Here is a 27,893-nt window from a genome sequence, read left to right on the forward strand (position 1 = left end):
GGCTGAATGGGTTTCCTCCTGTTCCTGTGTAACAGGCTCGAGGGGCTGAATGGGCCTCCTCCTGTTCCTGTGTAACAGGCTCGAGGGGCCGAATGGGCCTCCTCCTGTTCCCTGTATAACAGGCTCGAGGGGCTGAATGGGCCTCCTCCTGTTCCTGTGTAACAGACTCGAGGGGCTGAATGGGCCTCCTCCTGTTCCTGTGTAACAGGCTCGAGGGGCTGAATGGGCCTCCTCCTGTTCCTATGTAACAGGCTCGAGGGGCTGAATGGGCCTCCTCCTGTTCCTGTGTAACAGGCTCGAGAGGCTGAATGGGCCTCCTCCTGTTCCTGTGTAACAGACTCGAGGACCTGAATGGGCCTCCTGTTCCTGTGTAACAGGCTCGAGGGGCTGAATGGGCCTCCTCCTATTCCCACAGCTTGGACCAGCGTACTCACATTTTAAATCGACAGTCACCGAGACCTGAAGGGTCCCGTGCGAATTCACCGCCAGGCAGCGGTGTTCTCCGTCGTCCTGGTACGTAACGTTAGTGACCACCAGCCATAACTCCTCGCTGCCCGCGCTGGAGTTCCTGACCCTCCCGTCGACCAGCCAAGTCAGGTTCGAAGGCGGATCGCTATCAGCGACGCAGAGCAGTGAGAACGCCAAGCCTTCCTCGGTCGCGAGCGATACGTTGACGGGCGTGCCATCCGGCAAACTAATGGTCAGGTTCCTCGGCGCATCTGGAAAGAAACACATGGTTCACCAACCGGCTTACGGGCTCAACCGTCGGACAGAAACCCCCTTCTCGCTCGGTGTGGGCAAAACCACAGCACCGTGCCGCACAGGAGGATCCCACTGGGCCCCTCGAGCCCGTGCTGTGCCGGCTCTGTGACAGAGCGACCCCAATCAGTCCCACACTCCCCCCCTGCTCTTTCCCCCACAGCCCCGGCACATTTCCCCCTTCCAGTATTTACCCAATTCCCGGTTTGAAAGTCACGATTGAACCTGCTCCGACCGAGCTTTCAGGCAGCGCGTTCCCGATCACAACAACTCGCTGCGTTAAAAACATTCTCCCCCATCTCCCCCTCTGGTTCCATCGCCGATTATCGTCAATCTGTGTCCCTCTGGTTACCCGCCCTCCTGCCCCTGGGGAACATTTCTCCTGATTTACGTCATCAAAACCCCTCATAGAAACATAGAAACAGAGAAAATCGGTTCAGGAGCAGGCCATTCAGCCCTTCGAGCCTGCACCACCATTCAGTATGATCATGGCTGATCATTCCCTCAGTACCCCATTCCTGCTTTCTCTCCATACCCCTTGATCCCTTTAGCCGTAAGGGCCACATCTAACTCCCTCTTGAATATATCTAACGAACTGGTCTCAACAACTTTCTGCAATAGAGAATTCCACAGGTTAACCACTCTCTGAGTGAAGAAGTTTCTCCTCATCTCGGTCCTAAATGGCTTACCCCTTATCCTTAGATTGTGACCCCTGGTTCTGGACTTCCCCAACATCGGGAACATTCTTCCTGCATCTAAATTGTCCAGTCCCGTCAGAATTTTATATGTTTCTATGAGATCCCCTCTCATTCTTCTAAACTCCAGTGAATATAAGCCTAGTCGATCCAGTCTCTCCTCATATGTCAGTCCTGCCATCCCGGGAATCAGTCTGGTGAACCTTCGCTGCACTCCCTCAATAGCAAGAACGTCCTTCCTCAGATTAGGAGACCAAAACTGTACACAATATTCAAGGTGTGGCCTCACCAAGGCCCTGGACAACTGCAGTGAGAACCTCCCTGCTCTTATATTCAAATCCCCTAGCTATGAAGGCCAACATGCCATGTGCCTTCTTCACCGCCTGCTGTACCTGCATGCCAACTTTCAATGACTGATGTACCATGACACCCAGGTCTCGTTGCACCTCCCCTTTTCCTAATCTGCCACTATTCAGATAATATTCTGCCTTCCTGTTTTTGCCCCCAAAGTGGATAACCTCACATTTATCCACATTATACTGCATCTGCCATGCATTTGCCCACTCACCTGAACCTGTCCAAGTCACCCTGCAGCCTCTTAGCGTCCTCCTCACAGCTCACACCGCCACCCAGCTTAGTGTCATCTGCAAACTTGGAGATATTACACTCAATTCATTCATCTAAATCATTGATGTATATTGTAAATAGCTGGGGTCCCAGCACTGAACCTTGCGGTACCCCACTAGTCACTGCCTGCCATTCTGAAAAGGACCCGTTTATCCCGACTCTCTGCTTCCTGTCTGCCAACCAGTTCTCTATCCACGTCAGTACATTACCCCCAATACCATGTGCTTTAATTTTGCACACCAATCTCACGTGCGGGACCTTGTCAAAAGCCTTTTGAAAGTCCAAATACACCACATCTACTGGTTCTCCCTTGTCCACTCTACTAGTTACATCCTCAAAAACTTCTAGAAGATTTGTTAAGCTTGATTTCCCTTTCATAAATCCATGCTGACTTGGACCGATCCTGTCACTGCTTTCCAAATGCGCTGCTATTTCATCTTTAATAATTGATTCCAACATTTTCCCCACTACTGATGTCAGGCTAACCGGTCTATAATTACCCGTTTTCTCTCTCCCTCTCTTTTTTAAAAAGTGGTGTTACATTAGCTACCCTCCAGTCCATAGGAACTGATCCCGAGTTAATAGACTGTTGGAAAATGATCACCAATGCATCCACTATTTCTAGGGCCACTTCCTTAAGTACTCTGGGATGCAGACTATCAGGCCTCAGGGATTTATCGGCCTTCTATCCCATCAATTTCCCCAACACAATTTCCTGACTAATAAGGATTTCCTTCAGTTACTGCTTTTCGGTAGACCCTCGGCCCCTAGTATTACCGGAAGGTTATTTGTGTCTTCCTTCGTGAAGACAGATCCAAAGTATTTGTTCAATTGGTCAGCCACTTCTTTTTTCCTCATTATAAATTCACCTGATTCTGACTGCAAGGGACCTATGTTTATCTTCACTAATCTTTTACTCTTCACATATCTATAGAAGCTTTTGCAGTCAGTTTTTATGTTCCCTGCAAGCTTCCTCTCATACTCTATTTTCCCCCTGCTAATGAAACCCTTTGTCCTCCTCTGCTGAATTCTAAATTTCTCCCAGTCCTCAGGTTTGCTGCTTTTTCTGGCCAATTTATATGCCTGGTCCTTAGTTTTAACACTATCCCTAATTTCCCTTGTTCGCCACGGTTGAGCCACCTTCCCCATTTTATTTTTACTCCAGACCTCCCTGCTCCAATACACAACACCTCAATTAAATCTCCCCTTAGCCTTCTCTGCTCTCAGGAGGACAACCCCAGCTTCTCCAGTCTCCCCACGTTACTGAAGTCCCACATCCCCGGGACTATTCTGGTCAATCTCCTCCGCACTAGGGTCTCCAAGTCCTTCACATCCTTCCTCAAGTGCGTGGGGCCAAGAATTGGACCCAATTGGCAGAAACAAAATCAAAGAGCAAGTTATTATTTAAATGGAGAAAGATTACAAAGTGCCGCAGTACAGCGGGACCTGGGGGTACTTGTGCATGAAACACAAAAGGTTAGTATGCAGGTACAGCAAGTGATCAGGAAGGCCAATGGAATCTTGGCCTTTATCACAAAGGGGATGGAGTATAAAAGCAGGGAAGTCTTGCTACAGTTGTACAGGGTATTGGTGAGGCCACACGTGGAGTACTGCGCGCAGTTTTGCTCTCCGTATTTAAGGAAGAATATACTTGCTTTGGAGGCAGTTCAGAGAAGGTTCACTCGGTTGATTCCGGGGATGAGGGGGTTGTCTTATGAGGAAAGGTTGAGGAGGTTGGGCCTCTGCTCATTGGAATTCAGAAGACTGAGAGGTGATCTTATCGAAACGTATCAGATTATGAGGGGGGCTCGACAAGGTGGATGCAGAGAGGATGTTCCCACTGATGGGGGAGACTAGAACTAGGGGGCATGGTCTCAGAATAAGGGGCCGCCCATTTAAAACTAAGATGAGGAGGAATTTCTTCTCTCAGAGGGTTGTAAATCTGTGGAACTCGCTGCCTCAGAGAGCTGTGGAAGCCGGGACATTGAATAAATTTAAGAGAGAGATAGACAGTTTCTTAACTGATAAGGGGGCGGGCAGGGAAGTGGAGCTGAGTCCATGATCGGATCAGCCATGATCGTATTAAATGGCGGAGCAGGCTCGAGGGGCCGAATGGCCGACTCCTGCTCCTATTTCTTATGTCCTTATTATTACTCCAGTTGGGGCAATGCAGCTTGTTTTAGAAGTCCAACAGAAATTCCTTGCTTTTGTATGATTGCTTTCAGAAACCGCTCGCGTCTTGTTGTTTATGAGCTTGCTACAGCTGTACAAAGCCCCGGTTAGACCACACCTGGAGCACTGTGAGCAGTTCAGGAAACTACACATTAGGGGGGATATATTGGCTGAGGAGGGAGTGCAGTGTGGGTTTACCAGAATGGTACCCAGACTCTAAGGGTTAAATTAGGGTTAAGTTAGGAGATATTACACAAACTAGGGATGTATTCTCTGGAATTTCGACGGTTAAGGGGCAATCTGATGGAAGTTTTCAGGATATTTAGGGGAACAGAGAGGGTAGATAGAGAGAGACACTGTTCCCGCTGGTTGGGAAGTCTCGGACTAGGGGCAGAGTCTGAAAATTACAGCCAGACCGTTCAGGTGCAAAGTTAGCAAACACTTCGATACACAAAGGGAGAGAGAAATTTGGAACTCTCTCCCGCAATCGATGTGAGAACAATTACTCATTTTAATAACTGGGATTGATCGATTTTAGTTAACCAAAGGTCTCCAGGGTTACGGGCCAAAGGCGAGGAGAGGGAGTTAGGTCACAGATCAGCCACGGGGGTAGCATTGGAGGAGCGCAGAGATCTGGGAGTGTTGTAGGGCTGGAGGAGGTTACAAAGATAGGGAAGGTGTAAGGGCTGGAGGAGGTCACAGAGATAGGGAGGGCTTGTGGGGCTGGAGGAGGTTACAGAGATAGGGAAGGTGTAAGGGCAGGAGGAGGTCACAGAGATAGGGAGGGCTTGTGGGGCTGGAGGAGGTTACAGAGATAGGGAGGGGTGTAGGGCCTGGAGGAAGTCGCAGAGATAGGGAGGGGTGTAGGGGCTGGAGGAGGTTACAGAGATAGGGAGGGGTTAGGGGCTGGAGGAAGTCGCAGAGATAGGGAGGGGTGTAGGGCTGGAGGAGGTTACAGAGATAGGGAGGGGTGTAGGGGCTTGAGGAGTTTGCAGAGATAGGAAGGGATGTAGGGGCTGGAGGAGGTTACAGAGATAGGGAGGGGTGTAGGGGCTGGAGGTTACAGAGATAGGGAGGGGTGTAGGGGCTGGAGGAATTTACAGGGATAGGGAGGGGTGTCGGGGCTGGAGGAGGTTACAGAGATAGGGAGGGGTGTAGGGGCTGGAGGAGGTTACAGAGATAGGGAGGGCTTGTGGGGCTGGAGGAGGTTACAGAGATAGGGAAGGTGTAAGGGCAGGAGGAGGTCACAGAGATAGGGAGGGCTTGTGGGGCTGGAGGAGGTTACAGAGATAGGGAGGGGTGTAGGGGCTGGAGGAAGTCGCAGAGATAGGGAGGGGTGTAGGGCTGGAGGAGGTTACAGAGATAGGGAGGGGTGTAGGGGCTGGAGGTTACAGAGATAGGGAGGGGTGTAGGGGCTGGAGGAATTTACAGGGATAGGGAGGGGTGTCGGGGCTGGAGGAGGTTACAGAGATAGGGAGGGGTGTAGGGGCTGGAGGAGGTTACAGAGATAAGGAGGGATGTAGGGGCTGGAGGAGGTTACAGAGATCGGGAGGGGTGTAGGGGCTGGAGGAGGTTACAGAGATAGGGAGGGGTGTAGGGACTGGAGGGGGTTACAGAGATAGGGAGGGGTTTTGTGGCTAGAGGAGATTACAGAGATAGGGAGGGGTGTAGGGACTGGAGGGGGTTACAGAGATAGGGAGGGGTTGTGGGGCTGGAGGAGGTTACAGAGATAGGGAGGGGCGTAGTTGCTGGAGGAGGTTACAGAGATAGGGAGGGGGCGAGGAGGCCATGGAGGCACTTGAACACAAGGATGAGATTTCTAAAATCAATGCTTTGCCGGAGTGGGAGCCAATGTAGGTCAGTGAGCACAGGGGGTGATGGGTGAGTGGGACTCGGTGCGAGTTAGGACATGGGGTCAGTGAGCACAGGGGGTGATGGGTGAGTGGGACTCGGTGCGAGTTAGGACACGGGGCAGTGAGCACAGGGGGTGATGGGTGAGTGGGACTCGGTGCGAGTTAGGACACGGGGCAGTGAGCACAGGGGGTGAGTGGTGAGTGGGACTGGGTGCGAGTTAGGACACGGGGCAGTGAGCACAGGGGGTGATGGGTGAGCGGGACTCGGGGCGAGTTAGGACACGGGGGCAGTGAGCACAGGGGGTGATGGGTGAGTGGGACTGGGTGCGAGTTAGGACACGGAGGCAGTGAGCACAGGGGGTGATGGGTGAGTGGGACTCGGTGCGAGTAAGGACACGGGGCAGTGAGCACAGGGGGTGGAAGATGAGCGGGACTCGGTGTGAGTTAGGACACGGGGTCAGTGAGCACAGGGGGTGATGGGTGAGCGGGACTGGGTGTGAGTTAGGACACGGGGGCAGTGAGCACAGGGGGTGATGGGTGAATGGGACTCGGTGTGAGTTAGGACATGGGGCAGTGAGCACAGGGGGTGATGGGTGAGTGGGACTCGGTGTGAGTTAGGACACGGGGCAGCGAGCACAGGGGGTGATGGGGGAGTGGGACTCGGTGTAAGTTAGGACACGGGACAGTGAGCACAGGGGGTGATGGGTGAGTGGGACTGGGTGTGAGTTAGGACACGAGGTCAGTGAGCACAGGGGGTGATGGGTGAGTGGGACTCGGTGTGAGTTAGGACACGGGACAGTGAGCACAGGGGGTGATGGGTGAGTGGGACTGGGTGCGAGTCAGGACATGGGGTCAGTGAGCTCAGGGGGTGATGGGTGAGCGGGACTCGGTGCGAGTCAGGACACAGTGGGCAGCGGGGTGTTGGAAGAGCTGATGGTTACGGAGCGGGTAATGTGGGAGGCCGGCCAGGAGTGCGTGTGGAAGTAACAGAGGCAGGGACGAGGGTTTCAGCAGTGGATGAGCTGAGGCAGGGGGCATGAAGTCAGAGGAGGTCTTGGTGAGAGAGCCGGTACACTTGGTGAGAGAGCCGGTACACTTGGTGAGAGAGCCGGTACACTTGGTGAGAGAGCCGGTACACTTGGTGATAGAGCCGGTACACTTGGTGAGAGAGCCGGTACACTTGGTGAGAGAGCAGGTACACTTGGTGAGAGAGCCGGTACACTTGGTGAGAGAGCAGGTACACTTGGTGAGAGAGCAGGTACACTTGGTGAGAGAGCAGGTACACTTGGTGAGAGAGCAGGTACACTTGGTGAGAGAGCCAGTACACTTGGTGAGAGAGCAGGTACACTTGGTGAGAGAGCAGGTACACTTGGTGAGAGAGCAGGTACACTTGGTGAGAGAGCAGGTACACTTGGTGAGAGAGCAGGTACACTTGGTGAGAGAGCAGGTACACTTGGTGAGAGAGCCAGTACACTTGGTGAGAGAGCAGGTACACTTGGTGAGAGAGCCGGTACACTTGGTGAGAGAGCAGGTACACTTGGTGAGAGAGCAGGTACACTTGGTGAGAGAGCAGGTACACTTGGTGAGAGAGCAGGTACACTTGGTGAGAGAGCCGGTACACTTTGAAGATCTCCAACAAGACTTACACTCCATTGTGATGTACAGAGATCGGTTTGTGGTTCCATACGGATTCTCAGCTGTACAGGTATACAATCCGGAATCTGTGTCCCGCATTCCGTTGATGTGGAGCGTTGCTTGGCTGGAGTTCCCATTGCCGAAAGCCTGGTCTCCCCTGGACCAGGTGACGTTCGAACCCGGGTGGCTATCAACGATGCAACTCCTTTGAAAAGATCCGCCCTCCAAGACGATCACCGTTCCACCCATGTCCTCAATTCTGGGTCCGTCTGGAGGAGGGGGCGGGCGAGGGGGGAGGGGGAGGGCGGGGGGGGGGAAATGTAGGGGTCGGGAGGAAGGGGAGAAAACGAGAAAGACAAGAGAAAAATAATTACTCTCAAGTCACGTTTTGAGTGACGTCGTGTGCTGCACACAGCGGGAAAAGTCTGAAGGTCCTTGCATTTCATTAGCGCCTTTCACAACTTTCACCCCGTGTTGTACCTGCCCTGGGAGTGTTTGATGGGACAGTGTAGAGGGAGCTTTACTCTGTATCTAACCCCGTGCTGTACCTGCCCTGGGAGTGTTTGATGGGACAGTGTAGAGGGAGCTTTACTCTGTATCTAACCCCCTGTACCTGCCCTGGGAGTGTTTGATGGGACAGTGTAGAGGGAGCTTTACTCTGTATCTAACCCCGTGTTGTACCTGCCCTGGGAGTGTGTGATGGGACAGTGTAGAGGGAGCTTTACTCTGTATCTAACCCCGTGTTGTACCTGCCCTGGGAGTGTGTGATGGGACAGTGTAGAGGGAGCTTTACTCTGTATCTAACCCCCTGTACCTGCCCTGGGATTGTTTGATGGGACAGTGTAGAGTGAGCTTTACTCTGTATCTAACCCCCTGTACCTGCCCCGGGAGTGTTTGATGGGACAGTGTAGAGTGAGCTTTACTCTGTATCTAACCCCGTGCTGTACCTGCTCTGGGAGCGTGTGATGGTGAAGGACATTCTACTCTCCAGAAACCACATCCCTTCTTGCTGAGCGCTAAACTTTACCAGGACCAAAAAACGATTGTTGCATCACGTTTGGAAATCTCCCGGCATAGAGCAATGTTTTTGCTCGCTGGTTAATAAAACGGAAGTGACAGCTTGGGTGTAGGAACCTCAGTACTGCCCCTCCAACAGTGTCAGCTGTGACTCAGTGGGCAGCTCTCTCGCCTCTGAGTCAGAAGGATGTGGGTTCAAGTCCCACAACCACAGACTTGAGCATAAAAATTCTCCGCTTACACTCCAGTGCGGTACTGAGGGAGCGTCGCACTGTCGGAGGGGCAGTACTGAGGGAGCACCGCACTGTCGGAGGGGCAGTACTGAGGGAGCGCCGCACTGTCGGAGGGGGGGTACTGAGGGAGCGCCGCACTGTCGGAGGGGCAGTACTGAGGGAGCGCCGCACTGTCGGAGGGGCGGTACTGAGGGAGTGCCGCACTGTCGGAGGGGCAGTACTGAGGGAGCACCGCACTGTCGGAGGGGCAGTACTGAGGGAGCACCGCACTGTCGGAGGGGCAGTACTGAGGGAGCGTCGCACTGTCGGAGGGGCAGTACTGAGGGAGCACCGCCCTGTCGGAGTGGAGATCAAACCGCGGCTCTGTCTGCGCAGATGGACGTTGGAAAGTCCCACGGCCAGCGATTTGGAAGACGAGCAGGGCTGAGTTCTCGCTGGTGTCCTGGGGCCAAGACTTATCGCTCAATCAACAGATGAGCTGGGTCATCATGAGCTCCCGCGATCACGTTGCTGTCTGTGGGAGCTTGCTGTGCGCAAATTAGCCAGCCGCGTTGGCTGAACTACAACAGGGACCGCAGCTGGGAAGGATTCCTTGGGCTGTGAGGTGCTTTGGGATGTGGCCGTGGGTTTGAAAGGCAATGTCGGGATGCGAGTCTCTCTCTCTCTCTCTCGCCGCCCTGCCGATCCATGGACTATGCTTGTGTACTTACAGTTGACCACGATAGAGATGTTCCGTTTAGCTCGGCCATATCCGTTCCACGAGCGGCAGTAATAATAACCGCGATCCTGACGGGTGATGTTCAGGGTCAGCGTTAGACTTTTGTTCACGGTGGTCAAGATCCTGCGATTGTTCCGAAACCAGCTCACGTTGGACAATGGATTGCTCTCGGCAATGCAGGTCACCTCGACCGACTCTCCCTCCGTCACCGGATCGAGTTGAACCTTCTTCATCTTCGGCCCATCTAGTCGCAGAATTACAGCAAGTTACATCAAGCCTACCCCACAGAAACAGGCCACTGGGCCCCACCGCTCCGTGCCGGGGTTTATGCCCCCCCGCTCCGTGCCGGGGTTTATGTCCCCACCGCTCCGTGCCGGGGTTTATGCCCCCCCGCTCCGTGCCGGGGTTTATGTCCCCACCGCTCCGTGCCGGGGTTTATGCCCCCCCGCTCCGTGCCGGGGTTTATGTCCCCACCGCTCCGTGCCGGGGTTTATGTCCCCCCGCTCCGTGCCGGGGTTTATGTCCCACCGCTCCGTGCCGGGGTTTATGTCCCACCGCTCCGTGCTGGGGGTTTATGTCCCACCGCTCCGTGCCGGGGTTTATGTCCCCACCGCTCCGTGCCGGGGTTTATGTCCCACCGCTCCGTGCCGGGGTTTATGTCCCACCGCTCCGTGCCGGGGTTTATGTCCCACCGCTCCGTGCCGGGGTTTATGTCCCCCCTGCTCCGTGCCGGGGTTTATGTCCCACCGCTCCGTGCCGGGGTTTATGTTCCACCGCTCCGTGCCGGGGTTTATGTCCCACACCAGCCCCCTCCCTCCCCTCTCCATCTCACCCCATCACCATATCCTTCTATTCCTTTCTCCCTCATGTGTTTATCCAGCGTCCCCCTTAAATGTATCTCTGCTCCTCGCCTCGACCCCTCCCTGTGGGAGCGAGTCCCACATTCTCACCCTCTCTGGGTAAAGAAGTTTCTCCTGAATTCCCCATTGGATTTATTAGTGACTGTCGTATATTGATGGCCCCTAGTTCTGGTCTCCCCCACAAGTGGGAAACATCTTCTCTACATCTACCCTATCGAACCCTTTCATAATCTACACACCTCCATCAGCTCACCCCTCAGCCTTCTCTTCTCGAGAGAAATAGCCCCAGCCTTTCCTGATAGTTATAACCTCTCAGTTCTCACCCTCGTAAATCTTCTCTGCACCCTCTCCAATACCTCTATATCGTTTGTATAATATGGAGACCAGAACTGTGCACGGTGCTCCAAGTGTGGTCTAAGCCAGGTATATGGAGACCAGAACTGTACACAGTGCTCCAAGTGTGGTCAAACCCAGGTATATGGAGACCAGAACTGTGCACAGTGCTCCAAGTGTGGTCTAAGCCAGGTATATGGAGACCAGAACTGTGCACGGTGCTCCAAGTGTGGTCAAACCCAGGTATATGGAGAATAGAACTGTGCACAGTGCTCCAAGTGAGGTCTAAGCCAGGTATATGGAGACCAGAACTGTACACAGTGCTCCAAGTGTGGTCTGACCCAGGTATATGGAGACCAGAACTGTGCACAGTGCTCCAAGTGTGGTCTAACCCAGGTATATGGAGACCAGAACTGTGCACAGTGCTCCAAGTGTGTTCCAATGAGATATATGGAGACCAGAACTGTGCACAGTGCTCCAAGTGTGGTCTAACCCAGGTATATGGAGACCAGAACTGTGCACAGTGCTCCCAGTGTGGTCTAACCACAGTTCTATATAAGTTTAACATAACTTCTGTTTTTCTAATCTAACAGCAACAGCTGGAATGTGAAATAAAAACGGAAAACGCTGGAAATTCTGAGCCAGTCAGGGCAGCGTTGGTTGAGAGAGAAACAGAGTTAATGTTTCTAGGTCTGTGACCACCCCTGCCACACCCCCCCCCCCCACCGCCTCGTCAGAACTGTAAAAAGTTTGAGATGCAACAGGTATTTGAGCAAGTGTAGAGGTCAGCGAAGGGGGAGGGGAGTAAGAACAAAAGGGAAGGTCGGAGACAGAGTGGAAAGCAGGAGAGATTAGAGAGACAAAAGGGATGGTGGAGCGAGGCAGAAGGAGATGGTAATTGGGACAAGTTAAGAAACAAAAGGCGAAACGAGATAGGGTGTAAAGGGAGATGGCCAGAATCATCAACCATTTCCGTGAGTCGCAGGAAAAAAAACTCTCCTTTTCCAAACTCAGATTTACAACAACTCTTCACTTATATAGCGTCTTTAACGCAGTGAAACGTCCCAAGGTGCTTCACCGGAGCGATTATCAGACACAAATTGACCCCGAGCCACAGAAGTCGATATTAGGGACAGGCGAGCAAAAGCTGGGTCAAAGATGTCGGTTTTTAAGGAACGTCTTCAAGGAGGAGAGAGAGAGGTGGAGAGGTTTAGGGAGGGAGTTCCAGAGCTTGGGGCCCAGGCAGCTGAAGGCACGGCCACCGATGGTGGAGCGATGGGAATCGGGGGGATGGGCAAGAGGGCAGAATTGGAGGAGGTTAAAGAGATAGGGAGAGGTGTAGGGGCTGGAGGTGGTTACAGAGATAGGGAGGGGTTTAGGGGCTGGAGGAGGTTACAGAGATAGGGAGAGGTGTAGAGGCTGGAGGTGGTTACAGAGATAGGGAGGGGTGTAGGGGCTGGAGGAGGTTGCAGAGAGAGGGAGGGGTGTAGGGGCTGGAGGTGGTTACAGAGATAGGGAGGGGTGTAGAGGCTGGAGGAGGTTACAGAGATAGGGTGGGGTGTAGGGGCTGGAGGGGGTTACAGAGATAGGGAGGGGTGTAGGGGCTGGAGGGGTTTACAGAGATAGGGAGGGGTGTAGGAGCTGGAGGTGGTTACAGAGATAGGGAGGGGTGTAGAGGCTGGAGGAGGTTACAGAGATAGGGTGGGGTGTAGGGGCTGGAGGGGGTTACAGAGATAGGGAGGGGTGTAGGAGCTGGATGAGGTTACAGAGATAGGGAGGGGTGTAGTGGCTGGAGGAGGTTACAGAGATAGGGAGGGGTGTAGGGGCTGGAGGAGGTTACAGAGATAGGGAGGGGTGTAGGGGCTGGAGGGGGTTACAGAGATAGGGACGGGAGTTGGGGCTGGAGGAGGTTACAGAGATAGGGAGGGGTGTAGGGGCTGGAGGAGGTTACAGAGATAGGGAGGGGTGTAGGGGCTGGAGGGGGTTACAGAGATAGGGAGGGATGTAGGGGCTGGAGGAGGTTACAGAGATAGGGAGGGATGTAGGGGCTGGAGGAGGTTACAGAGATAGGGAGGGGTGTAGGGGCTGGAGGAGGTTACAGAGATTGTGCTTTAATTTCCCCCACGAGGGGAAACATCCTCTCTGCATCCACCTTGTCGAGCCCCCTCATAATCTGATACATTTCGATAAGATCACCTCTCATTCTTCTGAATTCCAATGAGTAGAGGCCCAACCTACTCAACCTATCTTCATGTCAACCCCCTCATCTCCAGAATCAACTGAGTGAACCTTCTCTGAACTGCCTCCAAAGCAAGTATATCCTTTCGTAAATACGGAGACCAGAACTGCACGCAGTACTCCAGGTGTGGCCTCACCAATACCCTGTATAACTGTAGCAAGACTTCCCTGCTTTTATACTCCATCCCCTTTGCAATAAAGGCCAAGATACCATTGGCCTTCCTGATCACTTGCTGTACCTGCATACTATCCTTTTGTGTTTCATGCACAAGTAACCCCCAGGTCCCGCTGTACTGCGGCACTTTCGCCATTAAAATTATAATTTGCGTTTCGATTGTTTCTGCCAAAGTGGATAACCTCACATTTTCCCACGTTATACTCCGTCTGCCAAATGTTTGCCCACTCACTGAGCCTGTCTATAATCCCTTGGCACATCTTACGTTTGAAAAGTGCCGCAGTACAGCCCTACAGCGGATCCCAGGAATCAGTCTGGTGAACCTTCGCTGCACTCCCTCGATGCCAAGTATATCCTTCCTTAGGTAAGGAGAGCAAAGCTGCACACAATACTCCAGGTGTGGTCTCACCAAGGCCCTGTATAACTGGAGTAAGACATCCTTGCTCCTGTACTCAAACCCTCTTGCAATGAAGACCAACATACCCTTTGCCTTCCTAACTGCTTGCTGCCCCGGCATGTTGGCTTTCAATGACTGGTGTACAGGGACACCCAGGTCCCACTGTACATCCACACTTCCCAAGCCATCACCCTTTCAATAATACTTTGTCCTTATGTTTTTCCTACCAAAGTGGATAACGTCACATTTATCCACGTTAAACTGCATCTGCCATGTGTTTGCCCACTCACTCAACCGATCTAAATCGCCTTGCAGCATCTTTGCATCCTCCTCACAACTCACAATCCCACCGAGCTTTGTGTCGTCGGCAAACTTGGAAATATTACATTTGGTTCCCTCATCCAAATCATTTATCTATATTGTGAATAGCTGGGGCCCCAGCACTGATCCCCTGTGGTACCCCACTAGTCACTGCCCGCCACCCAGAAAAAGACCCATTTATTCCTACTCTCTGTTTCCTGTCAGTTAACCAATTTTCAATCCATGCCAATACACTACCCCCAATCCTATGTGCTTTAATTTTTCACACTAACCTCTTATGTGGGACTTTATCAAAGGCCTTCTGAAAATCCAAATACACTACATCCACTGGTTCTCCCTGATCTACTCTATCAGATACATCCTCAAAAACTCCAGTAGGTGTGTCGGGCAAAGGTAGAGTGTACTCACGTTTAACATCGAGCACGAGAGTCTGGACGGACCACGAATCGGCCAACACGAATTGGGCCTTGCAGCCGACTTCTTTACCGTTGTCTTTGTATGAGGGGACAAAGGTCAGGGAGGTGGAAAATAGTGAGGTGGAATTGTCACCTCTGCTCCGCTTGATGGAGGGGGAACTCATTAGGAGGGTGGAGTTGATCCAGGTCAGGTTGGGACCCTGACCCCTGCAGTCGTCGACAAAGCTGCAGTCCAGTGTGGTGCTCCTGTCAGCAACGATCTCCGAAGAGTAGGTTATGTTGGGTTTCCATTCCAGGTCTGTGGGGGTGTGAGGGGGGGGGGGGGGGGGGGAGGGGGAAGTGTCATAGGAACAAGAGTTAGCCCCCTCGAGCCTCTTACACAGGAACAGGAGGAGGCCCATTCAGCCCCTCGAGCCTCTTACACAGGAACAGGAGGAGGCCCATTCGGCCCCTCGAGCCTCTTACACAGGAACAGGAGGAGGCCCATTCGGCCCCTCGAGCCTCTTACACAGGAACAGGAGGAGGCCCATTCGGCCCCTCGAGCCTCTTACACAGGAACAGGAGGAGACCCATTCGGCCCCTCGAGCCTCTTACACAGGAACAGGAGGAGGCCCATTCGGCCCCTCGAGCCTCTTACACAGGAACAGGAGGAGGCCCATTCGGCCCCTCGAGCCTCTTACACAGGAACAGGAGGAGACCCATTCGGCCCCTCGAGCCTGTTACACAGGAACAGGAGGAGGCCCATTCAGACCCTCGGGCCTGTTACCCAGGAACAGGAGGAGGTCCATTCAGCCCCTCGAGTCTGTTACACAGGAACAGGAGGAGGCCCATTCAGCCCCTCGGGCCTGTTACCCAGGAACAGGAGGAGGCCCATTCAGCCCCTCGAGCCTGTTCCGCCATTCAACGACATCATGGTAAATCTGTATCCTAACACCGCCTTTAATACATATCCCTTGATACCTTTATCTAATAAAAGTATCAAAAAATAACATGTTTACCCTTTCACTACAACCCCGTGCTGTACCTGCCCTGGGAGTGTTTGATGGGACAGTGTAGAGGGAGCTTTACTCTGTACCTAACTCCCTGTACCTGCCCTGGGAGTGTTTGATGGGACAGTGTACAGGGAGCTTTACTCTGTATCTAACCCTCTGCTGTACCTGCCCTGGGAGTGTTTGATGGGTCAGTGTTGAGGGAGCTTTACTCTGTATCTAACCCCCTGTACCTGCTCTGAGAGTGTTTGGTGGGACAGTGTAGAGGGAGCTTTACTCTGTATCTAATCCCCTGTACCTGCCCTGTGAGTGTTTGATGGGACAGTGTGGAGGGAGTTTTACTCTGTATCTAACCCCCTGTATCTGCCCTGGGAGTGTTTGATGGGACAGTGTAGAGGGAGCTTTACTCTGTGCCTAACCCCCTGTACCTGCCCTGGGAGTGTTTGATGGGACAGTGTAGAGGGAGCTTTACTCTGTATCTAACCCCGTGCTGTACCTGCCCTGGGAGTGTTTGATGGGACAGTGTAGAGGGAGCTTTACTCTGTATCTAACCCCCTGTACCTGCCCTGGGAGTGTTTGATGGGACAGTGTAGAGGGAGCTTTACTCTGTATCTAACCCCGTGCTGTACCTGCCCTGGGAGTGTTTGATGGGACAGTGTAGAGGGAGCTTTACTCTGTATCTAACCCCCTGTCGCTGCCCTGGGAGTGTTTGATGGGGACAGTGTAGAGGGAGCTTTACTCTGTATCTAACCCCCTGTACCTGCCCCGGGAGTGTGTGATGGGACAGTGTAGAGGGAGCTTTACTCTGTATCTAACCCCCTGTACCTGCCCCGGGAGTGTGTGATGGGACAGTGTAGAGGGAGCTTTACTCTGTATCTAACCCCCTGTATCTGCCCTGGGAGTGTTTGATGGGACAGTGTAGAGGGAGCTTTACTCTGTGCCTAACCCCCTGTACCTGCCCTGGGAGTGTTTGATGGGACAGTGTAGAGGGAGCTTTACTCTGTATCTAACCCCGTGCTGTACCTGCCCTGGGAGTGTTTGATGGGACAGTGTAGAGGGAGCTTTACTCTGTATCTAACCCGCCATACCTGCCTTGGGAGTGTTTGATGGGACAGTGTAGAGGGAGCTTTACTCTGTATCTAACCCCCTGCACCTGCCCTGGGAGTGTTTGATGGGACAGTGTAGAGGGAGCTTTACTCTGTATCTAACCCCCTGTACCTGCCCTGGGAGTGTTTGATGGGGACAGTGTAGAGGGAGCTTTACTCTGTATCTAACCCCGTGCTGTACCTGCCCTGGGAGTGTTTGATGGGACAGTGTAGAGGGAGCTTTACTCTGTATCTAACCCCCTGTATCTGCCCTGGGAGTGTTTGATGGGACAGTGTAGAGGGAGCTTTACTCTGTACCTAAACCCGTTGGGGAGAATGCATTGCTGACTCTGGCTGTAGAATGCTAAAGTGGTCCCGTCACCCCTTGGAGACCCCTGAAGCGGAAGAGGATAAAAAGCCGAGACCATGACACCTACCTGTAATTTCCAGTTCGATTTGCAAGTCTCCTCCCGTGAAATTAAGCGCGGTGTGTTCAATCGTGAAGCGGTATGCTCCGTTGTCGCCACCTTGGAGGCCGCCAATGATCAGGGAACAGTCTCCTTCTGACAGGTTCCCGCTCAGCCGGGCCCGAGCTTTGTAATCCCGGTCGATGAGGTCTTGGTTCGGGTGATACACTGTGCTATTCGTGGGGCGATCATAGTCCTTGTACCAGACGGCCACAAGACCAGTTGGGAGTGGCGTCTCTGGCTCACTGTAGTTGCACGGGATCAACACACAGAGGCCTTTCTGCCCCCTCAGGCGCCGGGTTATCGGTACCGTCTGGTTAGAATCGGCCTGCAGCATGCCTGAGGAGCAAGGAAACGGCATCATTGGCATCATGGAGGTTGAGAGGAGACCTCATTGAGGTGTACAAAATATTGAGGGGCCTGGACATAGTGGACAGTGAGGGTCTATTTCCCATTGGCGGAGGGGTCTATTACGAGGGGGTATAGTTTTAAGGTGGTTGGTGGAAGGTTTAGAGGGGATTTGAGGGGGGGTTCTTTACGCAGAGGGTTGTGGGGATCTGGAACTCGCTGCCTGGAAGAGTGGTGGATGCAGAAACCCTCACCACATTTAAGAGATGGTTGGATGGGCACTTAAAGTGCAGTGACCTGCAGGGTTACGGACCTAGAGCTGGTCATTGGGATTAGACTGGATGACCTTTTGCTGGATGGAGCAGATATAACGGTAAGTACTGCAGGGAATCGAATACGGCCAGGGGGATCTCCTGGACAAGTGTCGATCGCCTGGATGGGTCGGAGAGGAATTTTCCCAGGTTTTTCTCTCCCTGTATTGGCCTGGGTTTTTATCTGGTTTTGGCCTCTCCCAGGAGATCACATGGCTCCGGTTGGGGTGGAGTGTAGAATGTTTCAGTATAAGGGGTGTCACAGTTGTGTGAGGCGGACTGGTTGGGCCGGGTGCCCTTTGCCTTTCCGTCATTGTTCATGGGTTTATATGTAACCTTCAGGGCTGCTGACCGAGGGCCGTGCGGCTCTGTGTCGGCCGGGGCGGACACGATGGGCCGCAATGGACTCCTTCTGCGCTGTATATTTCTCTGTTTCTATGTTTCTATCATATCATAATCACACGACTTGACAACGCATTACAGGAAAGATGTCATTGCAGCAGAGAGCGTACAGAGATTTACCAGGATGTTAATAAGAACATAAGAAAATAATAGGAGCAGGAGTCGGCCATTCGGCCCCTCGAGCCTGCTCCGCCATTTAATACGATCATGGCTGATCCGATCATGGACTCAGCTCCACTTCCCTGCCCGCTCCCCTTATCCCCTTATCGGTTAAGAAACTGTCTATCTCTGTCTTAAATTTATTCAATGTCCCAGCTTCCACAGCTCTCTGGGGCAGAGAATTCCACAGATTTACAACCCTCTGAGAGAAGAAATTCCTCCTCATCTCAGTTTTAAATGGGCGGCCCCTTATTCTAAGACCATGCCCCCTCGTTCTAGTCTCCCCCCTCAGTGGAAACATCCTCTCTGCATCCACCTTGTCGAGCCCCCTCGTAATCTGATACGTTTCGATAAGATCACCTCTCATTCTTCTGAACTCCAATGAGTAGAGGCCCAACCTCCTCAACCTTTCCTCTTAAGTCAACCCCCTCATCCCCAGAATCAACCGAGTGAACCTTCTCTGAACTGCCTCCAAAGCAAGTATATCCTTTCGTAAATATGGAAACCAAAACTGCACGCAGTACTCCAGGTGTGGCCTCACCAATACCCTGTATAACTGGAGCAAGACTTCCCTCCAAAGCAAATATATCCCTCCTTAAATACGGAGACCAAAACTGCACGCAGTACTCCAGGTGTGGCCTCACCAATACCCTGTATAACTGTAGCAAGACTTCCCTGCTTTTATACTCCATCCCCTTTGCAATAAATTTAGCCAGGACAGCTAGAGTACTGCATGATGTTCTGGTCGATGGGTGTCTTTGTGACTGGAAGGCCTTATCCAGCAGGGCTCAGTGCTGGGTCCCTTGCTTGTTGTGGTGTATATCAAAGATTCAGACTTGAATGTTGGGGGTATGATTAAGACGTTTGCAGATGACACTAAAAAGGCCGTGTGGTTGATAATGAAGGAGAAAGCTGCGGACTGCAGGAAGATATCGATGAACAGGTCGGGTGGGCAGAGCAGGGGCAAATGCAGTTCAAACCGGAGAAGTGTGAGGTCATGCGTTTGGGGAGGGGCTAACAAGGCAAGGGAATACACATTAAATGGTAGGACACCGAGAAGTGTAGAGGAACACAGGGACCTTGGGGTGCAGGTCCACAGATCCCTGAAGGTAGCAGGCCAGGTGGATAAGGTGGTTAAGAAGGCATACGGAATACTTGCCTTTATTGGCCGAGGCATGGAATACAAGAGCAGGGAGGTTATGCTTGAACTGTATAAAACACTGGTTAGGCCGCAGCTGGAGTACTGCGTGCAGTTCTGGTCACCACCTTACAGGAAAGATGTGATTGCACTGGAGAGGGTACAGAGGAGATTTACCAGGATGTTGCACTGGAGAGGGTACAGAGGAGATTTACCAGGATGTTGCACTGGAGAGGGTGCAGAGGAGATTTACCAGGATGTTGCACTGGAGAGGGTACAGAGGAGATTTACCAGGATGTTGCACTAGAGAGGGTACAGAGGAGATTTACCAGGATGTTGCACTGGTGAGGGTACAGAGGAGATTTACCAGGATGTTGCACTGGAGAGGGTACAGAGGAGATTTACCAGGATGTTGCTCTAGAGAGGGTACAGAGGAGATTTACCAGGATGTTGCTCTAGAGAGGGTACAGAGGAGATTTACCAGGATGTTACACTGGAGAGGGTACAGAGGAGATTTACCAGGATGTTGCTCTAGAGAGGGTACAGAGGAGATTTACCAGGATGTTGCACTGGAGAGGGGACAGAGGAGATTTACCAGGATGTTGCACTGGAGAGGGTACAGAGGAGATTTACCAGGATGTTGCACTAGAGAGGGTGCAGAGGAGATTTACCAGGATGTTGCCTGGACTTGAAAATTTTAGCGATGAGGAAAGATTGGATAGGCTGGGGTTGTTTACTTTGGAACAGAGGAGGCTGAGGGGAGACCTGATTGAGGTGTATAAAATGATGAGGGGCCTGGATAGAGTGGATAGGACGGACCTGTTTCCCTTGTCAGAGGGGCCAACAACCAGGGGGCGTGGATTGAAAGTAATTGGGGGGAGGTTTAGAGGGGATTTGAGGGGAAATGTCTTCACCCAGAGGGTGGTGGGGGTCTGGGGTGGAACTCACTGCCTGAAAGGGTGGTAGAGGCAGAAACCCTCATCACATTTGGATGTACACTTGAAGTGCCGTAACCTGCAGGGCTACGGACCCAGAGCTGGAAAGTGGGACTAGGCTGGGTAGCTCTTGGTTGTCCGGCGTGGACACGATGGGCCGAAATGGCCTCCTTCCACGCGGTAAATTTCTCTGATTCCATTCTATGAAACAGAAGGGGGCCATTTGGCCCATCGTGTCCGCTCCGGCTGACAAATTGCTACCTCCACCTCCAGGGACACACCGGCTCGGATGTAACCGCGGAAGAGAGGCGGGCAGTCGGTTCTGAACGACCCCCTCGACCGCCCGCTGCCTGGACCGGCTGATGGCCCCCTCGGCCAAGGCCCAGGAGCAGTCCTACGAGAAGGCCCTCAGACCTGCCCGCTCCCCTCCGCACAGGGTGCCCAAAGATCAGGAGAGTGGGACTGAAGCGCAGCCAGAATTTGAGGAGCTGCCCCTTCGAATGTTGGAAGAGGCGGCTGCAACCTCGCGCACCGAACGTACACGTGGAACACGGACTCCTCCAGGCCGCAGGAATTGCAGGCGGCCCGGGAGCCCAGTGCATACATCACAACGTCTCTCACCCTTTCTTTCTCTCTCTCTCTCTCTCTCTCTCGTTCCATCTCCTTCCTTATTTCTCTCGCTCTTTCTCTCCCCCTCTCTCTATCTCCCTGAACATCTTCCCACTTGTACGTCCGTCCACACTTTGACTGGGGACTTCCCGGACAGACTTTAATCAGTCTTTCCTCTCTCATGGAACGGCAGACACACTGTGCTCGCCCGAACCTCTCTGTCTCTGCTTAAGAACGATCTGCCCTTACCTTCCAGGACGACGGCAATTGAGAACACGGCGATCACTGGGGCAGTCATGTTCAGAGACGGGTTTCACTGTCGATCAGACACGGACCTGGAAAATAAACCCACAGGTTAGACATCAAGTTGATTCACGGGGGCAAAAATCAGACTCAATTTGACTCCGAGCAACATAAGGAGATATTCGGGACAGGTGACCAAAAGCTGGGTCAAAGAGGTGAGTTTTAAGGAGTGTCTTGGAGGAGGAGAGAGAGGCGGAGAGGTTCAGGGAGGGGGTTCCAGAGCTTGGGGCCCAGGCAGCTGAAGGCACGGCCACCGATGGTGGAGCGATGGGAATCGGGGGGATGGGCAAGAGGGCAGAATTGGAGGGGCGCAGAGATCTGGGAGGGTTGTCGGGGCTGGAGGAGGTTACAGAGATAGGGAGGGGGCGAGGAGGCCATGGATGGATTTGAGCACGAGGATGAGAATTTTAAAATCCAGGTGTTGCCAGACCGGGAGCCAATGTAGGTCAGCGGGCACAGATGGGTGAGTGGGACTCGGTGCGAGTTCGGTTACCGATCATTACTGCCCCTCCGACAGCGCAGTACGGTGCTCCCTCAGTACCGCCCCTCCGACAGCGCAGTACGGTGCTCCCTCAGTACTGCCCCCTCCGACAGCGCAGTGCGGTGCTCCCTCAGTACTGCCCCTCCAACAGCGCAGTGCGGCGCTCCCTCAGTACTGCCCCTCCAACAGTGCAGTATGGTGCTCCCTCAGTACTACCCCTCTGACAGTACGGCGCTCCCTCAGTGCTGCCCCTCCGACAGTGCAGCGCTCCCTCAGTACTGCCCCTCCAACAGTGCAGTACGGTGCTCCCTCAGTACTGCCCCTCCGACAGTACGGCGCTCCCTCAGTACTGCCACTCCGACAGTGCGGCACTCCCTCAGTACTGCCCCTCCGACAGTACGGCGCTCCCTCAGTACTGCCCCTCCGACAGTACGGCGCTCCCTCAGTACTGCCCTTCCGACAGTGCGGCGCTCCCTCAGTACTGCCCCTCCGACAGTGCAGCGCTCCCTCAGTACTGCCCCTCCCACAGTGCAGTGCGGCGCTCCCTCAGTACTGCCCCTCCGACAGTGCGGCGCTCCCTCAGTACTGCCCCTCCCACAGTGCAGTGCGGCACTCCCTCAGTACTGCCCCTCCGACAATGCGGCGCTCCCTCAGTACTGCCCCTCCGACAGCGCAGTACGGTGCTCCCTCAGTACCGCCCCTCCGACAGCGCAGTGCGGTGCTCCCTCAGTACTGCCCCTCCGACAGTGCGGCGCTCCCTCAGTACTGCCCCTCTGACAGTACGGCACTCCCTCAGTACTGCCCCTCCGACAGTACGGCACTCCCTCAGTACTGCCCCTCCGACAGTGCAGCGCTCCCTCAGTACTGCCCCTCTGACAGCGCAGTGCGGCACTCCCTCAGTACTGGCACTGGGGAGTGTCAGCCTGGATAGTGTGTCTCAAAGTGGAGATAGCTGAGACAGAGAGAGTCGGGTTGGACGGAACTGAGAGCAGAAGTGAGAGAGTGGACTAAATGGTGGATTTCATTGTATCACAAAACCCTGGTCCTCAAATCCCTTTTAATAAGTTTACTCAATCTATTGCAACATTGGGAGAATTTCACAATCGTTGTGGCAGACAAGTGACTCAACCCAAATCTACCGTCGCTATTTAGGGGAAATTAATGTCTTCCTGCGAATTAAAAATTGATCGTGCCAAAGACGAGAAATGACTGAGAAAGACTTGCATTGATATAGCGCCTTTCACGGCCACCGGATGTCGCAGAGCGCCTCACAGCCAATGAAGTACTTATTGGAGTGCGGTCACTGTTGTAATGTGACAAACACAGCAGCCAACTCGCGCACAGCAAGCTCCCACACACAGCAACGTGAAAATATAAGAATTAGGAGCAGGGGTCGGCCGTTGGGCCCCTCGAGCCTGCTCCGCCATTCAATGAGATCACGGCTGATCTTTGACCTCAACTCCCCTTTCCCGCCCGATCCCTCGATTCCCTCAATATCCCAAAAATCTATCGACCTCAGCCCTGAATATACTCAACGACTGAGTCTCCACAGCCCTCTGGGGCAGAGAATTCCAAAGATTCACCACCCTCCGAGTGAAGAAATTCCTCCTCATCTCAGTCCTCAATGGCTGACCCCTTATCCTGAGACTGTGTGACCCCCTGGTTCTAGACTCCCCAGCCCGGGGGGGCAAACACCCTCCCTGTATCTACCCCTTCAATCCCTGTAAGAATTGTGTGTGTTTCAATGAGATCACCTCTCATTCTTCGGAACTCTGGAGAATATCGGCCTGGTCTCCTCAACCTCTCCTCATTGGACAATCCCCCCATCCCAGGAATCAGTCTGGTGAACCTTCGCTGCACTCCCTCAATGGCAAGTATATTCTTCCTTAGGTAAGGAGAACAGAACTGTACACAATACTCCAGGTCTGACCCAGATCATCTCGTTTCTTTCGTCAAGTTGGTTGAGGGATAAATATTGGCCCCAGGACACCGGGGAGAACTCCCCCTGCTCTTCTTCCAAATAGTGGCCCCGGGATCTTTTACATCCACCCGAGAGGGCAGACAGGGCCTCGGTTTAATGTCTCATCCGAAAGATGGTACCTCCGACAGTGCGGCGCTCCCTCAGTACTGCCCCTCCGACAGTGCGGCGCTCCCTCAGTACTGCCCCTCCGACAGTGCGGTGCTCCCTCAGTACTGCCCCTCCGACAGTACGGCATTCCCTCAGTACTGCCGCTCCGACAGTGCGGTGCTCCCTCAGTACTGCCCCTCCGACAGTGCGGTGCTCCCTCAGTACTGCCCCTCCGACAGTGCGGTGCTCCCTCAGTACTGCCCCTCCGACAGTGCGGTGCTCCCTCAGTACTGCCCCTCCGACAGTGCGGTGCTCCCTCAGTACTGCCGCTCCGACAGTGCGGCGCTCCCTCAGTACTGCCCCTCCGACAGTGCGGTGCTCCCTCAGTACTGCCCCTCCGACAGTGCGGCGCTCCCTCAGTACTGCCCCTCCGACAGTGCGGCGCTCCCTCAGTACTGTCCCTCCGACAGTGCGGCGCTCCCTCAGTACTGCCCCTCCGACAGTGCGGCGCTCTCTCAGTACTGCCCCTCCGACAGTGCGGCGCTCCCTCAGTACTGCCCCTCCGACAGTGCGGCGCTCCCTCAGTACTGCCCCTCCGACAGTGCGGCGCTCCCTCAGTACTGCCCCTCCGACAGTGCGGCGCTCCCTCAGTACTGCCCCTCCAACAGTGCTCCCTCAGTACTGCCCCTCCGACAGTGCGGCACTCCCTCAGTACTGCCCCTCCGACAGTGCGGCATTCCCTCAGTACTGCCCCTCCGACAGTGCGGCACTCCCTCAGTACTGCCCCTCCGACAGTGCGGCACTCCCTCAGGACTGCCCCTCCGACAGTGCGGCACTCCCTCAGTACTGCCCCTCCGACAGTGCGGCACTCCCTCAGTACTGCCCCTCCGACAGTGTGGCACTCCCTCAGTACTGCCACTCCGACAGTGCGGTGCTCCCTCAGTACTGCCCCTCCGACAGTGCGGCGCTCCCTCAGTACTGCCCCTCCGACAGTGCGGCACTCCCTCAGTACTGCCCCTCTGACAGTGCAGCACTCCCTCAGTACTGCCCCCCCGACAGTGCGGCGCTCCCTCAGTACTGCCCCTCCGACAGTGCAGCACTCCCTCAGTACTGCCCCTCCGACACTGCGGCGTTCCCTCAGTACTGCCCCTCCGACAGTGCCCCTCCCTCAGTACTGCCCCTCCGACAGTGCGGCACTCCCTCAGTACTGCCCCTCCGACAGTGCGGCGATCCCTCAGTACTGCCCCTCCGACAGTGCGGCACTCCCTCAGTACTGCCCCTCCGACAGTGCGGCGCTCCCTCAGTACTGCCCCTCCGACAGTGCGGCTCTCCCTCAGTACTGCCCCTCCGACAGTGCGGCACTCCCTCAGTACTGCCCCTCCGACAGTGCGGCGCTCCCTCAGTACTGCCCCTCCGACAGTGCGGCACTCCCTCAGTACTGCCCCTCCGACATTGCGGCACTCCCTCAGTACTGCCCCTCCGACAGTGCGGGGCTCCCTCAGTACTGCCCCTCCGACAGTGCGGCTCTCCCTCAGTACTGCACCTCCGACAGTGCGGTGCTCCCTCAGTACTGCACCTCCGACAGTGCGGTGCTCCCTCAGTACTGCCCCTCCGACAGTGCGGCGCTCCCTTCGTACTGCCCCTCCGACAGTGCGGCACTCCCTCAGTGGGTTGAGTGAGTGACAGTTGAAACTTGAGAGGGGGAAGTGAGAGGGGGTCGAGGGAGAAAACGGGAGTGGGGTAAGGAGAAAGGGTAGAGGCAGGAGGGGGAGAGCTGGAAAGGGGACTGAATGGAGTTGAGTAAAAGGGTAATGAGTAACAAACACTTGCATTTAAATAGCGCCTTTAATGTAGTAAAACGTCCCAGGGTGCATCACAGGAGCAAGTATCAGACACAATTTGACCCCGAGCCACATCAGGAGATATTGGGGACAGATGACCAAAAGCTGGGTCAAAGAGGTCGGTTTTAAGGAGCGTCTTAAAGGAGGAGAGAGAGGGGGAGAGGTTTAGGGAGGGAGTTCCAGAGCTTGGGGCCCAGGCAGCTGAAGGCACGGCCACCGATGGTGGAACGATGGGAATCGGGGGATGGGCAAGAGGGCAGAATTGGAGGAGGTCAGAGATCTGGGAGGGTTGTAGGGGCTGGAGGGGGTTACAGAGATAGGGAGGGGTGTAGGGGCTGGAGGAGGTTACAGAGATAGGGAGGGGTGTAGGGGCTGGAGGAGGTTACAGAGATAGGGAGGGGTGTAGGGGCTGGAGGAGGTTACAGAGAGTGGGAGGGGTGTAGGGGCTGGAGGGGGTTACAGAGATAGGGAGGGGTGTAGGGGCTGGAGGAGGTTACAGAGATAGGGAGAGGTGTAGGGGCTGGAGGGGGGTTACAGAGATAGGGAGGGGTGTAGGGGCTGGAGGGGGTTACAGAGATAGGGAGGGGTGTAGGGGCTGGAGGGGGGTTACAGAGATAGGGAGGGGTGTAGGGGCTGGAGGGGGTTACAGAGATAGGGAGGGGTGTTGGGGCTGGAGGAGGTTACAGAGATAGGGAGGGGTGTAGGGGCTGGAGAAGGTTACAGAGATAGGGAGGGGTGTAGGGGCTGGAGGGGGTTACAGAGATAGGGAGGGGTGTTGGGGCTGGAGGAGGTTACAGAGATAGGGAGGGGTGTAGGGGCTGGAGGGGGTTACAGAGATAGGGAGGGGTGTAGGGGCTGGAGGGGGTTACAGAGATAGGGAGGGGTGTAGGGGCTGGAGGGGGTTACAGAGATAGGGGATCACGGAGGAATTTGAACACGAGGATGAGAATTTTGAAATCGAGGCGTTGCCGGACCGGGAAACATCCTCCCCACATCCAGTCTGTCCAACCCCGTCAGAATTTTATACCTTTCAATGAGATCCCCTCTCATTCTTCGAAACCCCAGTGAATACAGGCCCAGTCGACCCAATCTCTCCTCATGCGGCAGTCTTGCCATCCCAGGAATCAGTCTGGTGAACCTTCGCTGCACTCCCTCTATGGCAAGTATATCCTTCCTTAGGTAAGGAGACCAAAACTGTACACAGTACTCCAGGTGTGGTCTCACCAAGGCCCTGTATAACTGGAGTAAGACATCCTTGCTCCTGTACTCAAACCCTCTTGCAATGAAGGCCAACATACCATTGGCCTTCCTAACTGCTTGCTGCCCCGGCATGTTTGCTTTCAGTGACTGGTGTACAAGGGCACCCAGGTCCCTCTGTACATCCACACTTCCCAAGCCATCACCATTTCAATAATACTTTGTCCTTATGTTGTTCCTACCAAAGTGGATAACGTCACATTTATCCACGTTATACTGCATCTGCCGTGTGTTTGCCCACTCACTCAACCGATCTAAATCGCCTTGCAGTGTATTTGCATCCTCCTCACAACTCACAATCCCACCGAGCTTTGTGTCGTCGGCAAACTTGGAAATCGTACATTTGGTTCCCTCATCCAAATCATTTCATCATCATAGGCCGTCCCTCGGAATCGAGGAAGACTTGCCTCCACTCTTAACACGAGTCCTGAGGTGGCTGAACAGTCCAATATGGGAACCACAGTCCCTGTCACAGGTGGGACAGATAGACGTCGAGGGAAGGGGAGGGTGGGACAGATAGACGTTGAGGGAAGGGGAGGGTGGGACAGATAGACGTTGAGGGAAGGGGAGGGTGGGACAGATAGACGTTGAGGGAAGGGGAGGGTGGGACAGATAGACGTTGAGGGAAGGGGAGGGTGGGACAGATAGACGTTGAGGGAAGGGGAGGGTGGGACAGACAGACGTTGAGGGAAGGGGAGGGTGGGACAGATAGACGTTGAGGGAAGGGGAGGGTGGGACTGGTTTGCCGCACGCTCCTTCCGCTGCCTGCGCTTGGTTTCTGCACGCTCTCGGCGACGAGACTCGAGGTGCTCAGCGCCCTCCCGGGTGCACTCCCTCCACTTAGGGCGGACTGGTCTTTGGGCCCGGGGACTCCCAGGTGTGGGTGGGGATGTTGCACTTTATCAGGGAGGCTTTGAGGGTGGTCCCTTGTAACGTTCCCTCTGCCCACCTTTGGCTCGTTTGCCCGTGAAGGAGTTCCGAGTAGAGCGCTCGCTTTGGGGAGTCTCGTGTCTCGCACGGCTGCGTCATCGCTCCAACCCTCTTCTCAATC

At 54.3% G+C, this 27,893-nt stretch overlaps 1 protein-coding gene across 4 annotated transcripts in view; it reads right to left on the minus strand.

Moving 5' to 3' along the window:
• The window catches only part of LOC139240411 (myelin-associated glycoprotein-like), a 48,879-nt gene that overhangs the window by 19,654 nt on the left and 1,332 nt on the right, over positions 1-27,893 (minus strand). For 3 of the 4 annotated variants that reach the window (XM_070868917.1, XM_070868919.1, XM_070868918.1), the window contains exons 2-7: positions 21,142-21,227; positions 16,961-17,329; positions 14,442-14,747; positions 9,702-9,953; positions 7,753-8,010; positions 435-719 (exon numbers count right to left, since the gene is read on the minus strand). In XM_070868917.1, coding sequence (XP_070725018.1) covers positions 435-719; positions 7,753-8,010; positions 9,702-9,953; positions 14,442-14,747; positions 16,961-17,329; positions 21,142-21,190 — 1,519 coding nt within the window. In that variant the 5' untranslated portion in view covers positions 21,191-21,227. The remainder of the gene's footprint in view (positions 1-434; positions 720-7,752; positions 8,011-9,701; positions 9,954-14,441; positions 14,748-16,960; positions 17,330-21,141; positions 21,228-27,893) is intronic. The other variant, XM_070868920.1, reaches the window with a different exon arrangement.

This window comes from Pristiophorus japonicus, chromosome 31, assembly GCF_044704955.1.
Source record: "Pristiophorus japonicus isolate sPriJap1 chromosome 31, sPriJap1.hap1, whole genome shotgun sequence".
NCBI classification, from domain to species: Eukaryota; Metazoa; Chordata; class Chondrichthyes; family Pristiophoridae; genus Pristiophorus; species Pristiophorus japonicus.